Raw genomic sequence first — 19063 nt, 5'->3', positions numbered from 1 at the left:
TTCTCATAATAATCCAAAATAGAGAGGCTACTGTCCCTGCTAGCGGATGAGAAAATGAGGCTCAGAGCAGGAAGCCACCTGCTCCCAGCTCCTGGTGGCAAGGATCCAAGGGGACAAGGTAGAACTGAGCCCAGGCATGGCCTTCCCCTCTGCCTCTGGACCTGGTTGGGACCTTATCCCTGCCTTCTGGGAAAATCAGCCAAAAGCCTGCTCACACCCCACAGCCCTCCAGGGCACGGAGGCTTGGTGAAACACCAGTCCTCTCCAAGCCCAGCTTCCTGGCCCCATGCCTCCTTGCCCTGGGCCCAGGGGGTGCCCAAGCCTTGGCACCCAGCTACCACATCTGCTCAGTGAAGAAATGGGTGGGGCCCAAAGAGCAGATTTATGGTGCTCCCAGTGCCTTGGGCTCCCTCCCAGCTTCATGGAATTGGACTGGTGACAAGGATAAATGTGTTTGACTCCAAGCTCAGTCGCTGAGGACTTATTTAGCACCTGCAGTAATGAAAAATAGCAATGCTGAAGGGCACAAGGCACCACGAGGCCCTGCAGGAAAACCAGAGGAGGAGCAGAAAATGTGTTTGCTAAATAAAATACACACACACACACACACACCCTAGGGGTGGGATGTGGCTCTGAGATAGAGTGCTTGCCTAGCATGCACAAGGCCCGGGTTCAATCCCCAGCTCAGCCAAATAAATAAATAAACTAAAACAACAACAACAACAAAGATGCACCTGCTCTCTAGCTGCTTGTAAACTGGTTGTGGGAAAGAGAGGGCTCTGATAGAACCCCAAAGAAGGAAGACAGCTCCCAGGATATCTTTGAGAGGTTGAGTATATTTTGCTGAGGTCTCATGGCTAGTGAGGAAGTGAATAAGAACTCTAGGTTTTCCCAGGCATGGTGGTGCACGCCTGTAATTCCAGGGGCTCAGGAGGCTGAGGCAGGAAGATCACGAGTTCAAAGCCAGGCTCAACAATTTAGCAAGGTCCTAAGCAACTCAGAAAGACCTTGTCTCTAAATAAAATATAAAAAAAGGCTGGGGATATGCCTCAGGTTAAGCTCCCCTGGGTTCAATCCCTGGTACGAGGGAGAAAAAAAAGAACTCTAGATATAGCTAGGTGCAGTGCACATACCTGTAATATCAGCAACTCAGGAGGCCGAGGCAGGAGAATCAGAAGTTCAAAGCCAGCCTCAGCAACTTAGTGAGGCCCTGTCTCAAAAGAAAAATGGCTGGGAATGTGGCTCAGTGGTTAATTCCCAGTACAAAAAGAAAAAAAAAAGCTACAGATTTGGTGACACAATTTTTTTTTCTTATACAGTAAATCTATAATTAAAAAAAGCAAGAAAATGACATCATCCCAAATCTCACTGCCAGAGATAACCTCTGTCACTTTCATGGAAGACACCTTCAAGCTTTCTGTCTTTATGAGGATGTGCACAAATATGTCCACAGTGTATGTCCTGATTTTACAGAGTTGTATCATGCAGGGTCTCACTAAGTTGTCCAGGCTGGCCTCAAACTTGTGATCCTTCTGCCTCAGCCTCCCAAGTCACTGGATATATTTTTTTTTAAATATTTTTTTTAGGGCCCTTGTGGCTCAGTGGCAGAGCTCTTGCCTCACACACATGAGGCACTGGGTTTGATCCTCAGCACCACACAAAAATAAATAAACAATGTAAAGATATTGTGCCCATGTATAACTAAAAAAAAAATTTTGAAAAAAAAGTTTTTAGTTGTAGATGGACACAATATCTTTAATTTTTATTTATTTAGTTATTTTTTAATGTGGTGCTGAGGATTGAACCCAGGGCCTCACAGATGTGAGGCAAGTGCTTTACCACTGAGCCACAACTCCAGTCCCTGGATATTTTTAATTTTAATTTTTTTGTGGGGCTAGGGAATGAGACTTCATGCATGCTAGGCAAATGCTCTACCACTGAATTTCAGCCTCAGGCCTGGGAAGGCTATTCCACAGAGACAACCCTTGAGCAGAGACCCACCTCAGCACTTGACAGATCCTCAGCAACTTAGTGAGACCCTGCCTCAGTTAAAAAATAAAAAGGGGGGGCTGGGATTGTGGCTCTGTGGTAGAGCACTCGCCTAGCACGTGGGAGACCCTGGGTTCAACCCTCAGCACCACATAAAAATAAATAAATAAAGATATTGTGTCCAACTAAAACATAAATATTAAAAAATAATAAAAAATAAAAAGGACTTAGGATAAAGCACTCAGTGATAAAGCACTCCTAGGTTAAATCTCCAGTAATAAGCAAACATACAAGAAGACAACAGCTTTGGATTTTATTTGATAAGATGGAAAGCCATCGGAAGGGATGGGGGGGGGCATGACATGAGGGACAGGGGGAATTTCTGCTTTCTAAGGAGGATAAGCAATTTTGGGATTAGTGAGAGTCCACTCTTCTGCCTTTGAAGGAATAGGACTTCGGAAAAGTAACTGCATTTTCATTTGGTGATTGAAAGTCATGTAAGGCCTCAGCGTTGACCATCCATTCATTCCACAAACATTCACCCAGGCCCCTAGGGTCCTGCCCACCATGTGGCAAGAGGCTCTGCCTCAGTCACATTCAGGAGGTAGATCTCCTGCCCTTCCTGTGTGGCTACGTATGAATCCAGCACGGGCAAGCCAGGGAAGGGAGAGGTCTCTGGTGATGATAAGGTGCTCATGGTCTGAATCCGTGATCCTTTGAAAGGCTAGCAGCTCCCTCCTCCACTCCCACAATATCCTTCCTTGGTTCCAGGAGCACAGCTCTTAAAAACTGTCTCCATGGCATCTCCCCACCCCCGGGCAGGCGGGAATAGATAGCTGCAGTGTGCACTCGGTGCGCTCACCCCACCCCCAAGAGATGGGTACCCTTTGATCTGAGGCCAGAAGCAGACACATATGGTAGGGAAGGCCAGGCTCTGCCGGTTGGCAGGAGAATCTAGTGCTATTTTCCTTCTAACCAGCCAATGTAAGGGACGCAGCCCTGTATTGAAAGTTTTATTTTTAAAAGATAACTTGAAACTCTGGGTCATGGGACTCGGGGTCAGACCAGGCCCCACAATCTCACAGGGACCCTCCATGCAGTCCGTGGGGAGGGCCGGGATCACCTTCTGTGCAGGAAGGAGGAACTCTGCAGTGACCTGCTGCCTGAGAGTTTTGTCCTCTCCTGTGTCCACACTCTCACATAAAAGGCCCAATGTCACCTGGTGACATTGCCAACATGCTGATAAAGTTTAGGATACGCTCGTCAAAAAGGGCCAGACCCCAGTAAGCTGAATCTCTGTCAGGCAGGTCAGGCTTGGGAGGGGAGGTGTGTCTTTCTTCTGCTGCTGGTAAGAGGAGCCCCTTCCCTCATACCCTCCCTGAGAGCTCAAGGAGAAAAGGCCATTCCCCCAGCCACATATCACCTTGGCTCCTGAGCAGGAGTTTTGGGAAATCACATGGAGAAGCTCGCTTTTTAAGAAGGCTTTGGGGACTGTTAATAGCAGGCTGGGCAGGGCACAGGAAGAGGCTGCGAATGAGTGCTTTCCACAGGATGCTGCCAGGTGATAAAATATTTAAAGCAGGCCCAACACCGGCTCTTCAAGGAATGGTCTTAATGATCCTGTCAGATATCTGGGCCTGTGGTCAAATGGACAGTGAGCTTTGGGCTTTATCAAAAATAGCCTAATGGGCACCATGAATGGATGCCAAGAATGTTTAATGGGTGCCAGGCCCTGCGCTAAGGGGCCGCATGTCGTCTCTGATCTTCACAGTAACTCAGCAGGCACCATCACTACGCCTATTCCGCAGACGAAACTGAGATTGGACCAGGAAGGAAGCTGGACTAGAAATCTAGTTTGGGGATTCCGAAGCTAAACCTTGCCTTTTTTTTTTTTTTTGAGGGGGGAGTCACTTAACCACTGAGTCACATCCCCAGCCCTTTTTATTTTGTATTTTGAGATAGGGTCTTGCTAAGTTGCTGAGGCTGGCCTAGAACTTGCCATTCTCTTGCCTCAACCCCGTGAGTCACTGGGATTACAGGCAAAGCCATCACGCCTGGTTGTTGTTGGTGTTCTTGACGACTCCCATTCTGACTGGTGTGAGATGAGATCTCAGTGTGATGTTGATTTTCATTTCCCTAATCACTAATGATGTGGAACATTTTTTCATGTTGGCCAGTCGTATTTCTTTCTTTTTTTTTTTNGTGAGAGAGAGAGAGAGAGAGAGAGAGAGAGAGAGAGAGAGAGAGAGAATTTTAATATTTATTTTTTAGTTTTCCGCGGACACAACATCTTTGTTTGTATGTGGTGCTGGGGATCGAACCCGGGCCGCACGCATGCCAGGCGAGCGCGCTACTGCTTGAGCCACATCTCCAGCCCATATATAAAATCTTTATATATCTTTATTTTGTTTATTTATCTTTATGTGGTGCTGAGGATTGACCCCAGTGCCTTGCATGTGCTAGGTGAGCACTCCACCGCTGAGCCACAACCCCAGCTTGAGCTGCCTGATTTTTTTTTTTTAATATTTATTTATTTTTTAGGTATAGATGGACACAACACAATGCCTTTATTTTTATGTGGTGCTGAGGATGGAACCCAGGTTCCGCCCGTGCCAGGCGAGCGCTCTACCGCTGAGCCACAACCCCAGCTCGAGCTGCATGATTTTTAAGAAGCCCACACAACTGTTTACACTGGATATATATGAGCTTAAGCAGTCCACTCCTTCAACATTCTGGAATATTTTGCTATCAGTAACAACATTGCAATGAGCATCTTCAGACAGTTGGCCCTACACACATCTGTGAGCAACACTGTGCTTTTTTTCTTTTAAAATTTGTTTTTAGTTGTAAATGGACACAAAACCTTTATGTTGTTTATTTATTTTTATGTGGTACTGAGGATCAAACTCAGTGCCTCACATGTGTGAGGCAAGTGTTCTATTGCTGAGCCACTTTTGGGCCCAGATGGCACAGGACTGATGGGTGACATCCTGTAGATGGGAGCACGGGTATATCCTGGATCCCTTTCTGCCTTTCCTTCTCCAGGGCAATGCTGGTTTTCTGTCTCATGAGGTTGTGTTTCTAATATAAACTGCCACCACTCTGCGTCAGTCATGATGGTCTCTGGTGGTAACAAACCTGGGATTATCCTCGCTAAATATTGGCATTTATTTTTTCATTTACTCATTCACTCCCTGACTCAGGCCACTCCCATGTTGGCTGTCCCCCTGGAGTGACTCAGTGATCTAATCTGCTTTCATCTTGAGGTTTGCAGCCTCATCAGGAAGCCTCTATAATTGTCCAGGGTGAGAAGCACAGCACGGGATGGGGTGGAGAGGGTGCAGGAAAATCACACACTGACACTTTGATGTATCGCCTGCTGGATGCAATTAGTCACATAGCCATCCATACCTAACTGCAAGGGATTGGCAATGGTGGTGGTGGGATGTCTTGGATAATCCTGAGGCAATATGTGCCTCTGTCAAGCCCCCCAGCTGGTGGAGCCAAGTAAATATGGGCTACATTAAGCAGGGAATGACCACAGGTCTATAGGGACTGTTGTTAAGAGATTTGGGGACCAAAATTAGCTTTTTGGTGCTACTCAACTGTTAATGCATCTGCAGAAGCTTTTTATTTTTCTTAGACATCATATTGTAAAATAAAACACACAACACAAAAAAACCCACAGAGCAAATGTAGAGCTTATGCTTCGTAAATTATTATAAGGCAAACACTCTTGAAACTGCTTCCTAAGGCAAGAAAAAGAAATTTACAGCTGAGTTAACTGTTTTAGTTTTGAGACTTGGTGTTCTACTTTGCCAGACTTGGATCTAACACAGCTTTGGAAAAGTGGAGTTTTGAATTTCAGAGGTACAATGCTCCACTTGAAATCAGAGGGCTTCTAATCTTGACAGTGAACTTACAATGTGCCTGAGACGAGGGAGTGAGAAAGTCTCCCATCTCAGAATGAATGGGAGGAAGGATCCCAGGCAGGCCAGGTGGTGACCTGGGGAAGCTGCTGTGGATCCTCTGAGTGTTCTAACTGTGGACACTGCGGACGTGGTTCATGGGTCAGCCTGCTCCTTAGGACTCTAGCACCCTGAGGGAAGGAGTCTGCATGGAGAGGCCACCCCACCCAACATATGGCCTCTCCTTCAGGCCAAACTGCAGCCTGGAGGTCAGCCTGACCCTGGGGACTCCCAGCTCTGGGCAGAAACCCCATTGCCTCTGCCAAGGTATGTGTCAGCCTCGAAGCAGCACACAATGTTTTGGTAACTTGCAAAGGCTGAATCCTAGAAAGTCTGTGTGTTCCTGGCTGCTGGACTCCAGCCTGAGTGATGTTCCCTGTTCCCCCACCCCCTGGGGGCCTGCTGCACCTGCTGGGAGGTGGCTTGGGGCTGGTCCTCCCTCCCACTCTGCCAGCACATATTTCTAGGCTCAAGTCAGGCTGAGGAGAGTGTGGCTTTCGCTCTCCACACCCTGGCCCCCTGTACCCAGGAGGTGACTGACCGAGTTTTGGGTAGAAAAATGAGTCTCACTAGTCAAATGGGAGAGGAAAGGAAAAAAAAAAAATCATGTTGCTTGAATTTGACCCAGATAAGACCCTCCTTCGGAGGAAGGGGCAAGGAACTTGGGTTTTCTTGCTTTCAGAGCATTTGGAACACACTCCCCAAAATACCAGAGGCCAAGTGCAAAACCTCCTCTGCTGTCATGAAGAGGGAGCATGAATCATACAGTACACGTAATTTCCCTCGTCCCCAAATCCTGCATATATTCTTACATTTAGTGTCATTTTACATATGCAAGGTATTTTCTAAAAAAATCCCCCCCCTTTTTTCTTAAACCAAAAACACCAGCTGTAAAACCCACTGCTTCCTTCCCTGCCAAGTCTACAGTGGCAGGAGGCAGCAGCAGCAGACAGCCCGGCCCCCAGTGCTCTGAGTCAGGCCTCCCTCTTGGTGGCTCGCTGCCTGCAAAACAAATTTAAAAGCTGGTGAATGGCACTTAGGGGCCTGCAGGCATGCAGGGAGGCCTAAAATATTTGCAGAGGTACATACTTGGTTCACAGACTGAAAGGCCACTATGTAAATATCTGGGCCCCAGTTGGGGCCAGGCGTTTGCAAAGCTTCTATGCCCGTTGCACTTAGCTGGTGAGGAAGCCAAGCCACTCATTCAAAAACATCATGCAGGAGCCACACCACAACTTCCTGGCCTCAGAGGGGAGACTCAGGTAACACAGCCCTGGGCTTGTGCTTTGACCTTTCTCCTTCCCTGTACTTTCCGCAGGATGGTTTTGGGATGGCAACAATGTCAGCTTTTAGAGCTGGGCAGACAGGATTGATTTTCTCTCTTTTGGCAGGGAAAAAAACTTTTTTGGAAGACACTCAAAAGGCAACCATAGTTACTGATGGAGCATAGCAAGCGTGAAATGGAGGTAGTTATTACCCAGGCTTGACAAAAGAAGAAAAAATGTGGGATGGATTTTGCATCAAGCCACAAATATTATTTCCAAGGACTCCCAGATGAGTGTAGATGGCAGAGCAGACACACCTGAGACCCCTGGCAACACCCCCCGGGAAGCCTCTCAGAAACCTGGAACCTGGCATCAGTCTTTTAAGCAAAGACAAGGTCATGAGCCAACATCCAGGTAGAATGCTCACTGACCACACCATCCGCGGGGATGCATTTAAAAGAACAATCTTGTATTTTGCACCATCCATCTTGCTTCTTTTGAGTCAGAATAGGGCAGACGGACCAGGAAGAAAGGAAGTCATTTGATTTTACTTACTCCTTTTGTCAGCGATCATATTGCAACCCGGTAGGAATTACTGTCTAGATTAGGCAGAGCCCGCTTTCATTTTCTTCCACCTCTCCTAAAAGCAGCAAAGACTACAATTCCCAGCGTGCAACGGGGGCTGGGTGGATACAGGCTAGCTTCAGGCGTGCATCATCATCATCAGATGGTTAATTGCTAGAGAAAGTGACATTGACAGTGGTAGAAAGGGAAAGGTGCAGCAGTGGTACAGCATGCCTGTGATCCCAGCAACTTGGGAGGCTGGAGCAGGAGGTTTGCAAGTTCTAGGCCAGCCTGGGGCAATTTAAGTGAGACCCTTGGCAATTTAGCTAGACTCTGATTCAAAACATAAAAAGGACTGAGCTTGTAACTCAGTGATAAAATGCCCCGGGTTCCATCCCCAGTACCAAAGTGGGGAAAAAAAAAAAAAGGGCTGGGAATGTAGCTCAAGTGGTAGCGCGCTCGCCTGATATGCCTAGGGCGCTGGGTTCGATCCTCAGCACCACATAAAAATAAAAAATAAAGATTTAAAAAAAAAAAGAAGAACAAGAAGGATGCTGAGATTGACTATTCAAAGCTTGGAAATGAACTAGACTGAATTCTCCATCTTTATCAGAGACTCTAAGAGATGAGCAGATGTTCCAGCCATTCACAAGAGAAAGCCACTGACTCCCAAGTGGGAGCTAAGAACACTCCTTTGTCTGATGGCCAAAGCTGAGCCTGAATAGAGGACTCTCCATGCAATGGGAAGAACCAGCAAAGGACCATTGGAAAGACAGTGGAGCCCAAAGGAGAGGAAGACTGCCCTCAAGGCCTGGAGGTCACAGGTCTCCACTGTTCCATATGGAACAGATGCTCACTTGAGAGAAACGCTGCAAAATGCAAAAAGTTACCTCTGCAAAATGCAAGATAAGCCCTGTGCTACTGGTCTAAATGGGCACTTAGAAGGACAAAACAGAATGAAAAGACACAAAGAGAGCTGTCCAAATAAGAAGGCAACCAAAAGTAGAAGGGTCAGGTGAAAGCTGCACTTGAAAAGAATCAAGAGTAGAATTGACCATTCTTCTCAGTATCCCTTTATATCCTGAAAAGTTGAGAACCCGAAAGAGCTTCAGGTTATAGCTATTGATAAGACTGCATTAGAAATTAAAACTGAGAAATTTAAAAATCTGTCTAGTACAAGACAGCTGGATTCTTATATCTACTTTTGAGTTCAATTTGTTGTGACATGTTGTTTTAGTTGAAGTATCTGAAGATAATCTGACTTTAGACAAAGAAGTAGTTGGAAAAGAGATTTTTTTTTTTGCGGGGGGGTGGTGGGGTGCTAGGGATAGAACCCTGGGATTTGAATATGCCAGGCAAGCACTCTACTCCTGATCCACACCCCAACCCCAAAGTCACATTTCTTAGTACAAGCACCAATTCTGTGAGAAAAGTCTACTAACAAGTAGCAGGTATATGGTTTACAAAATTCCAATTTTTGCTTGAATGCTCAAATTTTATCACTGACTACAAGTATTTCCTTGAGGTATTTAGGCTGTTTTTGCTCATTTTTTTGAGAAGATGTCTGCCAAATACCTCTGCCTAAATAACCATTCCAACTTAACCATAATGACAGTCTGTCAGTTGCTCAAGTAAAAGCAGTTAGTTTAGCTTGCAACTCAAGTATACAAAGACTTTACCTAGACATGCTAACATACTGAACTCTGCAGCAAAAGTGTTTTATACATGCTCTGTCTTGCCACACAGAATGTTAAAAAGATGTAGATCCAAGGGCCAATATTTATTAAAAGTAATATTTATTGCTTCATGAAAAAACATTCTTAAGTGAAATTAGCATTTTCTTTTTTTCTTTTTTGAGGGGGTACCAGGGATTGAATCCAAGAGTGCTTAATCACTGAGCCATATTTCCAGCCATTTTTATTTTGAGAGGATCTCACTAAGTTGCTTAGGGCCTCCCTAAATTGCTGAGACTTACTTTGAACTGCTGATTTTCCTGCCTCAGCCTCCCCAGCAACTGGGTTTGCAGGCATGTGCCACGGAACTTGCCATTTTTTTGTTTTATGGATCAAACCCAGGGCTTTAGGAGTGCTGTCAAGTGCTCTACTACCAGGTCACATCCACAGCCCTGCAGTGTTATTATTATATATATATTTTTTGAGGTACTGGGGATGGAACACAGGACCTCTTCCCCCCCCCACCAGGTGTGGTGATGCACACCTATAATCCCAGTGGTTTGGGAGACTGAGGTAGCAGGATCCTGAGTTCAAAGCCAGCCTCAGCAATTTAGCAAGGCCCTAAGCAACACAGTGACACCCTGTCTCTAAATAAAAATGTAAAGAACTAGGACTATGGCTCAATGATTAAGTGCCTCTGGGTTTAATCCCTGGTACCAAAACTGGTGTCAGAACAGGATAGGTAAGATTCATGATAGATTCATGATTCTATGAGTTCCTCTCCCATGAGGAAACACATATATACAACTGTAGAAAAGTTGAGTATACACACCAGTTACCTTTGGTGTGATAGGAACTAAATTATTCCCTACCCTCAAGTCATAAGAACTCCTAATCTCTAATACCTTAGAATATGAGGTCTTTACAGAGGTAATCAAATTAAAATTAGGTCATTAGGGTGAGTCTTATTCAATATGAATGGTGTCCTTCTAAAAACAAAATTTGAGGGCTGGGGTTGCGGGGTTGAGTGCTTGCCTAGCATGTATGAGGCACTGGGTTTGATTCTTGGCACCACATAAAAATAAATCAATAAAATAAAGGTCCATTGACAACTAAAAAATATTAAAAGCAAAAACTAAAACAAAATTTGACACAGACATGCACAGCAGAAGATGATGTGAACAGGCCCAGGGAGAAGATGGCCATCTATAAGCCAAGGAGAGGGACCTGGGCCAGACTCTCATTCACAGCCTTCCTCATTCACAGCTCTAATCTTGGACTTCAGGTATCTAGACTAGGACAGTTCTGTTGTTTTAAGTCATCCAATTTATGGTACTTTGTTACTAGCATCCCTTACAAGTGAATAAAAGAAAACTCCCATTTTTAATATTTTAACAATGTGTGATATTTTTACAACTATAGATATTACCTCATGATAATCAGAACCCTTCTCCCCAAATTCTTGGCCCACTCTGAAAGAAAAAAGAGAAGGGACACAGGAGAGGGAAAGGATACTAAGTATAAATATCACCTCATAATTTTTTTTCCTTATAAATATACAAAAACCATTGCCTCCTGTTCCACACCCCTGCACTGCCCTTTAGGGGGGAGGTCCATTTCTACAGGGCACTAGCCCTGGTGGCTGCTGCAGCTGAGGACATGGTGCAGGCCCTGATTTGCAGTCACAACTGTATCTGGTCAGCAGAATGTGACCCAGGTCATCCCCCTTCAATCCATACATCTGGTTCAGGCCTAAACAAATGGAAGCTGAGGGTATTGCTCATTATAAAATTGTGTGCATTTAGCAAGCCTGAGGCCTATTGAGAGCCACAGCCCAGTCAGAATGATGCCTGGCATTTGCCAGAGGGGATGGTTGAAAGGTGACGCCAGCGAACCATTGAGATGATGATTTGAGTTAAGCTATATATAATTGCTGTGATGCTGGATTGATTGTATTGTATATTTGACCTTTACTGGCGGGCTATAGGGCGGCTCTTGCTACCTGGGTAGCCCGCTACTTTGGAGTTCCTGTGAGTTCTCGTGGGGGTTTGGAGAGATTGGACAGAGCCCGGTGGAGGAAGTGTGGTTCCTATGTGGTGTGTGCAGTGCCGGTGAGAGTTGCTGTTTGAATCTGCAAGGCTTTGTGGCGGGAAACTCAGGAGGGTGATATCACTTCCTCAAGGGCTACTGGCTTGCAGCAGCAGACTGTCCAGTGACCTTGACTGCGTCATTCCTGTACATGGGCTTCCTCCTCACAGGTGAAGAGGAAGGCTGAAGATGACTTGTGGAGCGGCCTATTTTCTGGCATTGGGCAATGGGCACCAAAGACGAGCTCTTCCTAAGGCAGCCTGAGTGGTGGAGGGCTAGGGTTCTTGCTGCAGCTCACTTTCAAACCCTTGGGCAAGAAGGGACGGAAGCAGAGGCCTGGGGTGAGGCTCTGTAGGGGCCTGGACTCTGCAGCTAGGCGGGCTCAATCCCTGCCTCTCCTGACCGAAGGTCACCTTTGTTACCCATTCCCAACTTCAGTTCCTCAACTGTATACCAGAGATAATGGGAAGGAAGGGAGAGGGTCAAATATGACCTTAGGACACTTTCCCTGCTCCAGCTCTGGAGGAGCCTTACAGGATTTTCTCTCACCCCCCAATTTCTAGAATCTTTGCTTTTCACCTTTGCCCAGGTGGCTTGGAAAAGCCACCCCTTCAGGGAAGAGTTAAAACTAAGACGGAGGGGCCCTCTATATTTCTTTTTAGGGACCCTACTTGTTTCTCTAGAAAAGGAGTCGAAACTTTCCTTTGTGACCCTCAAAAGACCTCAAGCTTTATTTCCTCCGGGGGAATCATCACTACAGCTTTTGAGCATCCAAAGAGTCCATTTGGAAAGGCAAAGAGCCAAGAACGCTGCTCCGAGGAGACCCAGGGTCATGCAGTTTTAACAATTGTCTTCTGTGAGAAATGGTCTTCCAAACCACACACACACACACACACACACACACACACTTGTACCCCTGAGGTTTAGCAGGAACTGGTGGAAAACAACTCGGAGGAAGTACAGCTGTTCCCTCTGAGGAGCTCTTCTGGGGAAGCAGGCCTAGGAAGAGGGGGTGTTTCCCGGGCGGTGACACGAAGCATTCCTTTCACTTGAGGCATTGGAGCCCACGGAGCTGCAGTCTCCCCTTGGGAATATGACATAACCTTAGGCTGGAAGGGCCTCACAAAAACAGCTCGGTGTCCACATGTCCTTCTGCAAAGGAAACGCCATCCCATCCTGTGTGGGAGAACTCTCAGGTCTGCTAAGGCTCAACAGCCACCCCATTTCCAGGCAGACAGACACCCCAAAGCCAGCCATCTGGTAGAATGTGTTTATATTTACATGGTACATTTTAAAGCAATGGCTACATTGGTCATACATATTAGAAACCATAAAAAAAAGTTAAGAACTAAAATGTACATCATACACTTGTATATATATTTTTTACACAGAGGTAAAAAGGCTTATTATAAAAAAAATCAATACAACAGGATTTTTAGTATACAGGTAAAGAATGAATTATGCTTCAGGCACTTTAATTTGTTAATGTGAGCAAATAGCTTGGGGGAGGGCCGGGGAAGCTTCTGAACAGAAAATCTTTTGGTTAATGTTTTTGTTACCACAGATACAAAAATAAAAATCTGAATATTTTCTCTCAAATGATTGACGTCAGTATGGCAAAGCTGACTGGGAAAATACTGCACACTGTTCAGCTGCAGTGTGGCAATTGGAGAGACGTATTTACATAAATGTCCCCATGGCTGTCTTTGTGCCCTTAACCGCTGCCTTTGCAAACCAAAAAGGATATGCGTGCAAGATTCACTAGCATAACTCTTGAAAAGTGGGGAAAACCAGCAAGGGGTAAGGGAAGAGAGAACAAGTAATGAACTAAATAGAGGTGACAAACAAAGCATCCGGGATGTGTGTGTGTTTTCACTGAAATAAATAGGGGCACTTGAACTGAGGTCTGACGAAAGTAGATTAGTGTTGTGCTTTGCAGAGAGGCGACCTTAGAGAAAGGCCTCGAGGCGACACCTCAGGCTGGGGCAGATGGTCTCTCCACAGCATTGGAGGCTGGCTAGTTGCTCTCCTGGCAGGGAAGGGGTTCTCTTTCCTTCCATTGATACAGACGGACAGCTCTCTGCTCCTTTTCCACACTGGAAAGCCCCAACTAGTCATTCCAACAAATGAAAACGTCTACCAACTAACTCATAAGCACACTGGGTATTTACACTGATGATCTGTCTAAAAGAAGCATGGCGGGCTCTCAGGCGAGCTGATAGCACTCCCATGAAGGTAAGCATGGCTAGCACTTTCCCAGTACGAATGGCAGACTGGAAGAAAGTCCCTTTCCTTGAAGACTGTTGTCCTGTGTGCAATAAAGAAGGGAGGGGAAGAGGGAGGAGAGTGGGACCAGGCTGTGCCCTCTGCTGGCAATTACCATGGGAAGATCGTGGCGGGAAGAACAGCCAGCATCGACAAGCCTGGTCCCTGTGTTCTCCACGAGGTTCTGATTGTACTATGCTAGGTACAGGTAACCACTGTTCACTTTTCTTCTTTCTTCAATAAGAAGATTTGGCTATTCTTTGCAATATATTAGAAAAATACTCTTTTCCAGCTAATTAGAAGCCTCCTGCACGGCAAGGTGACAGGCAGACTCAAGTCGGCTGACCTAACCATCTATGCACCCAAAGTGGCAAGTCTGGGTGTGGAGTTGCAGAAGACACTTAGGCATCAGAAGGGTTTTTACATATGGCCTTGTTTTTTCCCAAGTATAAATGAAGAATTTGGTGATGTGAAATTGAGTCCAAAATGAAAACAAAAACATAAACCCACAAACAAAAATGCAACCCACCACTCTTCGATTATGACATTTAAAATCGCCCCCCTTTGATAGAAAAAAGTTGCTGGGGCTGGGGGGAGCTCCTATGGTTTTATTCACAACCTTAGTGTTCCTCGAAGAACACTGGTTTGTTTTGAATAGACTATTAGGTTTGCAAAATAATGAGCAAAATCTCTTACTTTACTAACATCTTATTCTAATATTGCTAAGTTTTCAGAAGTGGTGGCAACACAATTTTAAAAAGTTCTATCTTAAGGGGTGAACTGGGGAGGTTCATAGAGACCTGAAATCCCCTTTCTAGCCCTGATCCAAGAGGCTGTGATGCAGTTTAAGGAATTTTTCCTGATTCTCACAAGTTAATCTGAAATTAAGGCTCAATTCTCAGTCATTTTATAGGTGAATGTTTTGCATCAGTGAATAAATTCAACAGATTTGGTGGGGGGAGGGCAGATATGACGATGGGCTAAGGAGAGAAACTGCAGCTTACATGGGAAATTTGGCTTTAGAAAAGTTAAAGCGATATTGTTTTGTGGTACAAGATTGTTAACTAGCTCACCTCCTATACATGACAGCTGACTGCAGGTGAGAACACTTCTGGTCGGGTTTCAGCACTGACAGCACATTTCCACAGGAACCTGACGCTTGCTAGCAACCAGGCTAGCCAGACTGAGAGACAGGCTTCGGTGCCCTTGGTAAAAAAGAACTACAAAACCCACCCCAAACCAGCCGTTTCCACCGCAGACTCATTCAAACTGGAAGAGGCCGGGAGGAGAGACAGGAATCAACATGGATAAGACGTTAGCATGATTACAGGTTGGTAATAACACGAGAGTCTATGCAGGAGGTTTCTTTCCCTTAGAACACTGGGTGAGCGTGTGAATGGGTGTGTGGCTGTCGCAGTGGGTGCTGGGGAGTGGAGAGTCCACCACGCAGGTGCCCCAGGCTGGAATGGTGCCTCAAGGGACCAGGGGGCCGGGAGGCCTCTTGCTCTCCTTGCCCCTTGGAGTGGAAGGGAGCAGGGGAGAGGATGAGTGTGGAAGATACAGAAGTTCCCATGTGGTTGTGGATGGAGGAGGGGAAGGAGAGGGGACCGGAGTCACGCGGCTGCTTTGTGCTTCCCGCCGCAGCACCTGCACATCACTCCGCAGTGGTAGCAGGCCCGAAGGGGCAGGTAACAGCACATACAGGGGGCCAAGAAAGACAAGGCAATAAGAGCCATCCACCGGAGGCAAAACTTCTCGTCGCTAGTATCGCACGAGCAGGGGTCTGTATAGTCTCCCTCGGGGTCCGACATACAGTGATAGAGCATGCTGTCCGCACACCACATACAGCTCACCCGGCGGATGCAAGTTCTCACGGAGTCGGGCGCGTCCTGACAGTGGCCCCTCCGGTTCTCCTCGTGGTTGAACATGTCCCTGCAGTACACGCACCGGGAGCGCTCGCCGTCCTCCTTTCGCCGCCGGGACTTGCCCCGCAAGGGCTGCGTCTTGATCACGCTGCCCCCGCGGCCTTTGGGGTCCTCCCCGAGGCCAAAGTCTGACGAGTCCACGTAGGGGTAGTTGTAGTCGTGCTTGGGGACCTCGCCCTTGGCGGCGAAGCGCACATAGGAGTCCGCGTCCTCCAGGGTGTCCAGGTATTTGCCCCTGACCGGCGCGTGCCGGTAGTCCTCGTACCCGGTCATCCAGATCTTCTCCCGCGGGTTGATGCGCACAATCTCCTCGTCGTCGTCTGGGAAGCTCACCTGCGGGTAGGGCCTTGGCATCCGCTGCCCAGGGAAAAGCAGACATCGTTTTATAGCAGTGGCCAAAAACAAGCAAGAAAAAGGAAAAACAACCCCCTCACCCTCCCACCCCCAATCCATAAAAACTCCCTCCCCTGGGGCTGAGGTTGTGGATCAGCTTAGCGGTAGAGCTCTCGCCTAGCACGCACAAAGCCCTGGGTTCGATCCTCAGCACCACATAAAGAAAACAAACAAATAAATAAATAAATAAAATAAAAACCTCCCACCCCAATCCTCCAAAATGCACCTTTCACCTCAACCAAGGCCTCTCTTTTTAAATGGTTAAATTTGTTCTTTTTAGATTTTGCGTGTCACCCTTGCGCAGGGGCCATGCTAATCTTCTCTGTGTCCTTCTAACTTTAGTATATATGCTGCTGAGGTGAGCACCTTTCTGTAATTACTTAACATCTTGTTGATCAAAGAAGTATTTCAAATTGTGAGTCTCAATCCATTACTGGGAAAATTGATGAAACGGGTAGGGACCAGCATTTTCTTTTCTTTTTGAAGTATGACCATACAGGAAAGGGTGCACATCACAACAGAACAGTCTGAATATTCAGAAGCCCAATACTCCCACGGCAACAGGTGGAATAGGACCTGTCTCCTCCACCTAACCTCCTCAGGTAGTGGGGCACCCCAGGATGATGTCTGACAGTTTGCATTAGTTTTGCCTGGTTTTGTACAGCATGATCTTTCATAAAACTGGTTATTTTCATAAAAAAAAAAAAAGAAAAAGAAAAGAAAAAAGAAATAAGGATATTGGCATATACTGCATGTTTTAAGGGTAACTTCCTTATGTACAAAGTGTGCAAACTGGGCGAGGCACTAAGCAACTAACTCAGTGAGACCCTGTCACTAATATTCAAAAATAGGGATGGGGGTGTGGCTCAGTGGTGCAGTGCCCCTGAGTTTAATCCTTGGTACCTCCCCCCACCAGAAAACAAAACCAAAACCAAAGCCAAAAAAAAAAAAAAAAAAAAATCCACAAACTGGGTCACCATATAAGATGCATTTTGTACTCTGGCTCATGTTCACAAGAGAGCAATAGGGGATACTAGGAAATAAAGTGTGTGTGTGTGTGTGTGTGTAGTTTATATACATATACAGTATATATGTATGTAGGAATATATATAGGAAATATAATGTGTGTTATGTGTGTATACATATATATTATATATATGTATATATATGTGTATCACCAGACGGTGATCCCTCACACTAAAAGGGCTTTGTTAAATGCAGCCGGCAGAATCACCTACACCTCTCCAAGCTGCGCATGGTGATGCACACATGGGCCTGATGGGAAAATGAATAGGAATAACCTACGTAGAGGATCAGCTCAGTGCCTGACAAACAGGATGCCTGATACCGGTTGCCATCATTGTCATTATAATACTGCTCCAGAACTGATCAGATGGTAACAGATTTACCCATCACTTTCCACTAGATCCTGAGTACTTTGAGGGCAGGGGCTGTGGCTCACCAGTTTTGCCCTACTTCCTGTCAGAGTCTCTTCATCAGTTTGTAAGACTCTGGAAAATCACAAACTGGAAGGATTTTGAACAAATCTTGAGCCTTCTTTATTTTTTATTTTGCAAAGAAAGGAAAGTGTAAAAAGTCCATTTCCATCTACTGCTACCATAAAGTGATTTTTTTAAAAAGCACATTTTAAAGTCAAAATATTAGAAAGCACACAATAAAATCTTTCTAAAAAGATTCAAACAAGGGCTGGGGCTGTGGCTCAGTGGCAAAGCGCTTACATGCGTGAGGCTCTGGGTTCGATCCTCAGCACCACATTAAAAAAAAACAACAAATAAAATAAAGGCATTCTGTCCATCTACAACTATGGGAAAAAAAAAAAAAGGTTCAAACAAATCTAACTTTATGTTAAAAAACTCACTTGCCCTGTGCTCCTTTCTTCTCATTTCTAAACAGTGTGGTGGCCCTGTTACCTTACATGGGCACCAGTCCACGCCCCACTACTTGGGAACCTCCTCCACAAAGCAGCCGCTCTGTAAATATTTGTTGAATTATTAAATTCCAGACTCCAGCTCCATCTCCCTTGAGCAAGACTGGGCCTGCAGCCCGCCATGCCAGGGAGCTCAATCAAATGAGCAGCATTTTTTTTTTCGGTACGGGGGATTATGAATTCAAAGGTACTCTACCACTGGGCCACCCCCCCAGTCCTTTTCATTTTTTGAGACAGGGTCTTACTAAGGCAATAAGTCTGGCCTTGAACTTGCTATCCTCCTGCCTCAGCCTCCTGCCTCATGCTGGGCTTACAGGCATGTGCCATTCTTTAGCTTCATGCTTTCACAGCAAGCCGGAGACCCTCCAGATAGAGGAACACAGAGGCCTTGTGGCCCCCTGGGTGGAGACAGATGTGGGCTGAATGGCCTTCCACCAGGTACCCCATGTCCCTAACCCTGCCTCATCTATGAACTAGGCTTCAGAGGATTAAACCAAACAAAGCACACAAAGGGTGTGGGGCAAGATGTTTGGCACACGAAATCTCTAAGTTGTGACCATCAAAACCACCTTCAGTACTGGGGGGCAGAAGGGGACAAGTACTGCCGCTCCCTGCACACCCTGACTACAGGCCTGCAGTGTACAGGTTGCCTGCACAAGTCAGAAGCCCTTCCCAGCACCCACTTGACGTGACAACCCATGGTCAGTCCTTTCTCCTTTGGCCAACAGCAAGTCGCCAGCTATTTTGTCAACAGGTCTTTGGGAACAGGTAGCTCCAGCTCACCTGTCCTGAGGACCTACATTGGTTCCAGGTGTTCTCTTTCAAAGAGGCAAGCAGAGCAGGAAACAGGCCAGACCCATACTCTTTTATGGTCTCAGCTAGCAGGCAGTTTGGATCTGAGAGGCAGCTGCTCTGCTAGGGGAAAGAGACGACTTTGTCCTAGACTCTGGGACATTATTTCCTTCAGGACCTAGATGATTCTTCC

At 46.2% G+C, this 19063-nt stretch overlaps 1 protein-coding gene and 1 non-coding gene across 2 annotated transcripts in view; both read right to left on the bottom strand.

The window, feature by feature from the left end:
• Positions 1-12803: 12803 nt before the first annotated feature.
• Positions 12804-19063, bottom strand: part of Spred2 (sprouty related EVH1 domain containing 2) — a 52426-nt gene continuing 46166 nt past the window's right edge. The window contains exon 6 of the mRNA XM_048804211.1: positions 12804-16094. Coding sequence (XP_048660168.1) covers positions 15426-16094 — 669 coding nt within the window. The 3' untranslated portion in view covers positions 12804-15425. The remainder of the gene's footprint in view (positions 16095-19063) is intronic.
• On the bottom strand, positions 16392-16496 carry LOC125617345. Its single transcript, XR_007348324.1, has one exon. It is a non-coding gene; the product is annotated as a U6 spliceosomal RNA (small nuclear RNA).

Source organism: Marmota marmota, unplaced genomic scaffold, assembly GCF_001458135.2.
Source record: "Marmota marmota marmota unplaced genomic scaffold, marMar, whole genome shotgun sequence".
In the NCBI taxonomy this organism is placed as follows: Eukaryota; Metazoa; Chordata; class Mammalia; order Rodentia; family Sciuridae; genus Marmota; species Marmota marmota.
The sequence above is the reverse complement of the archived record's forward strand: the minus strand, read 5'-3'. Positions and strand labels throughout refer to the sequence as shown.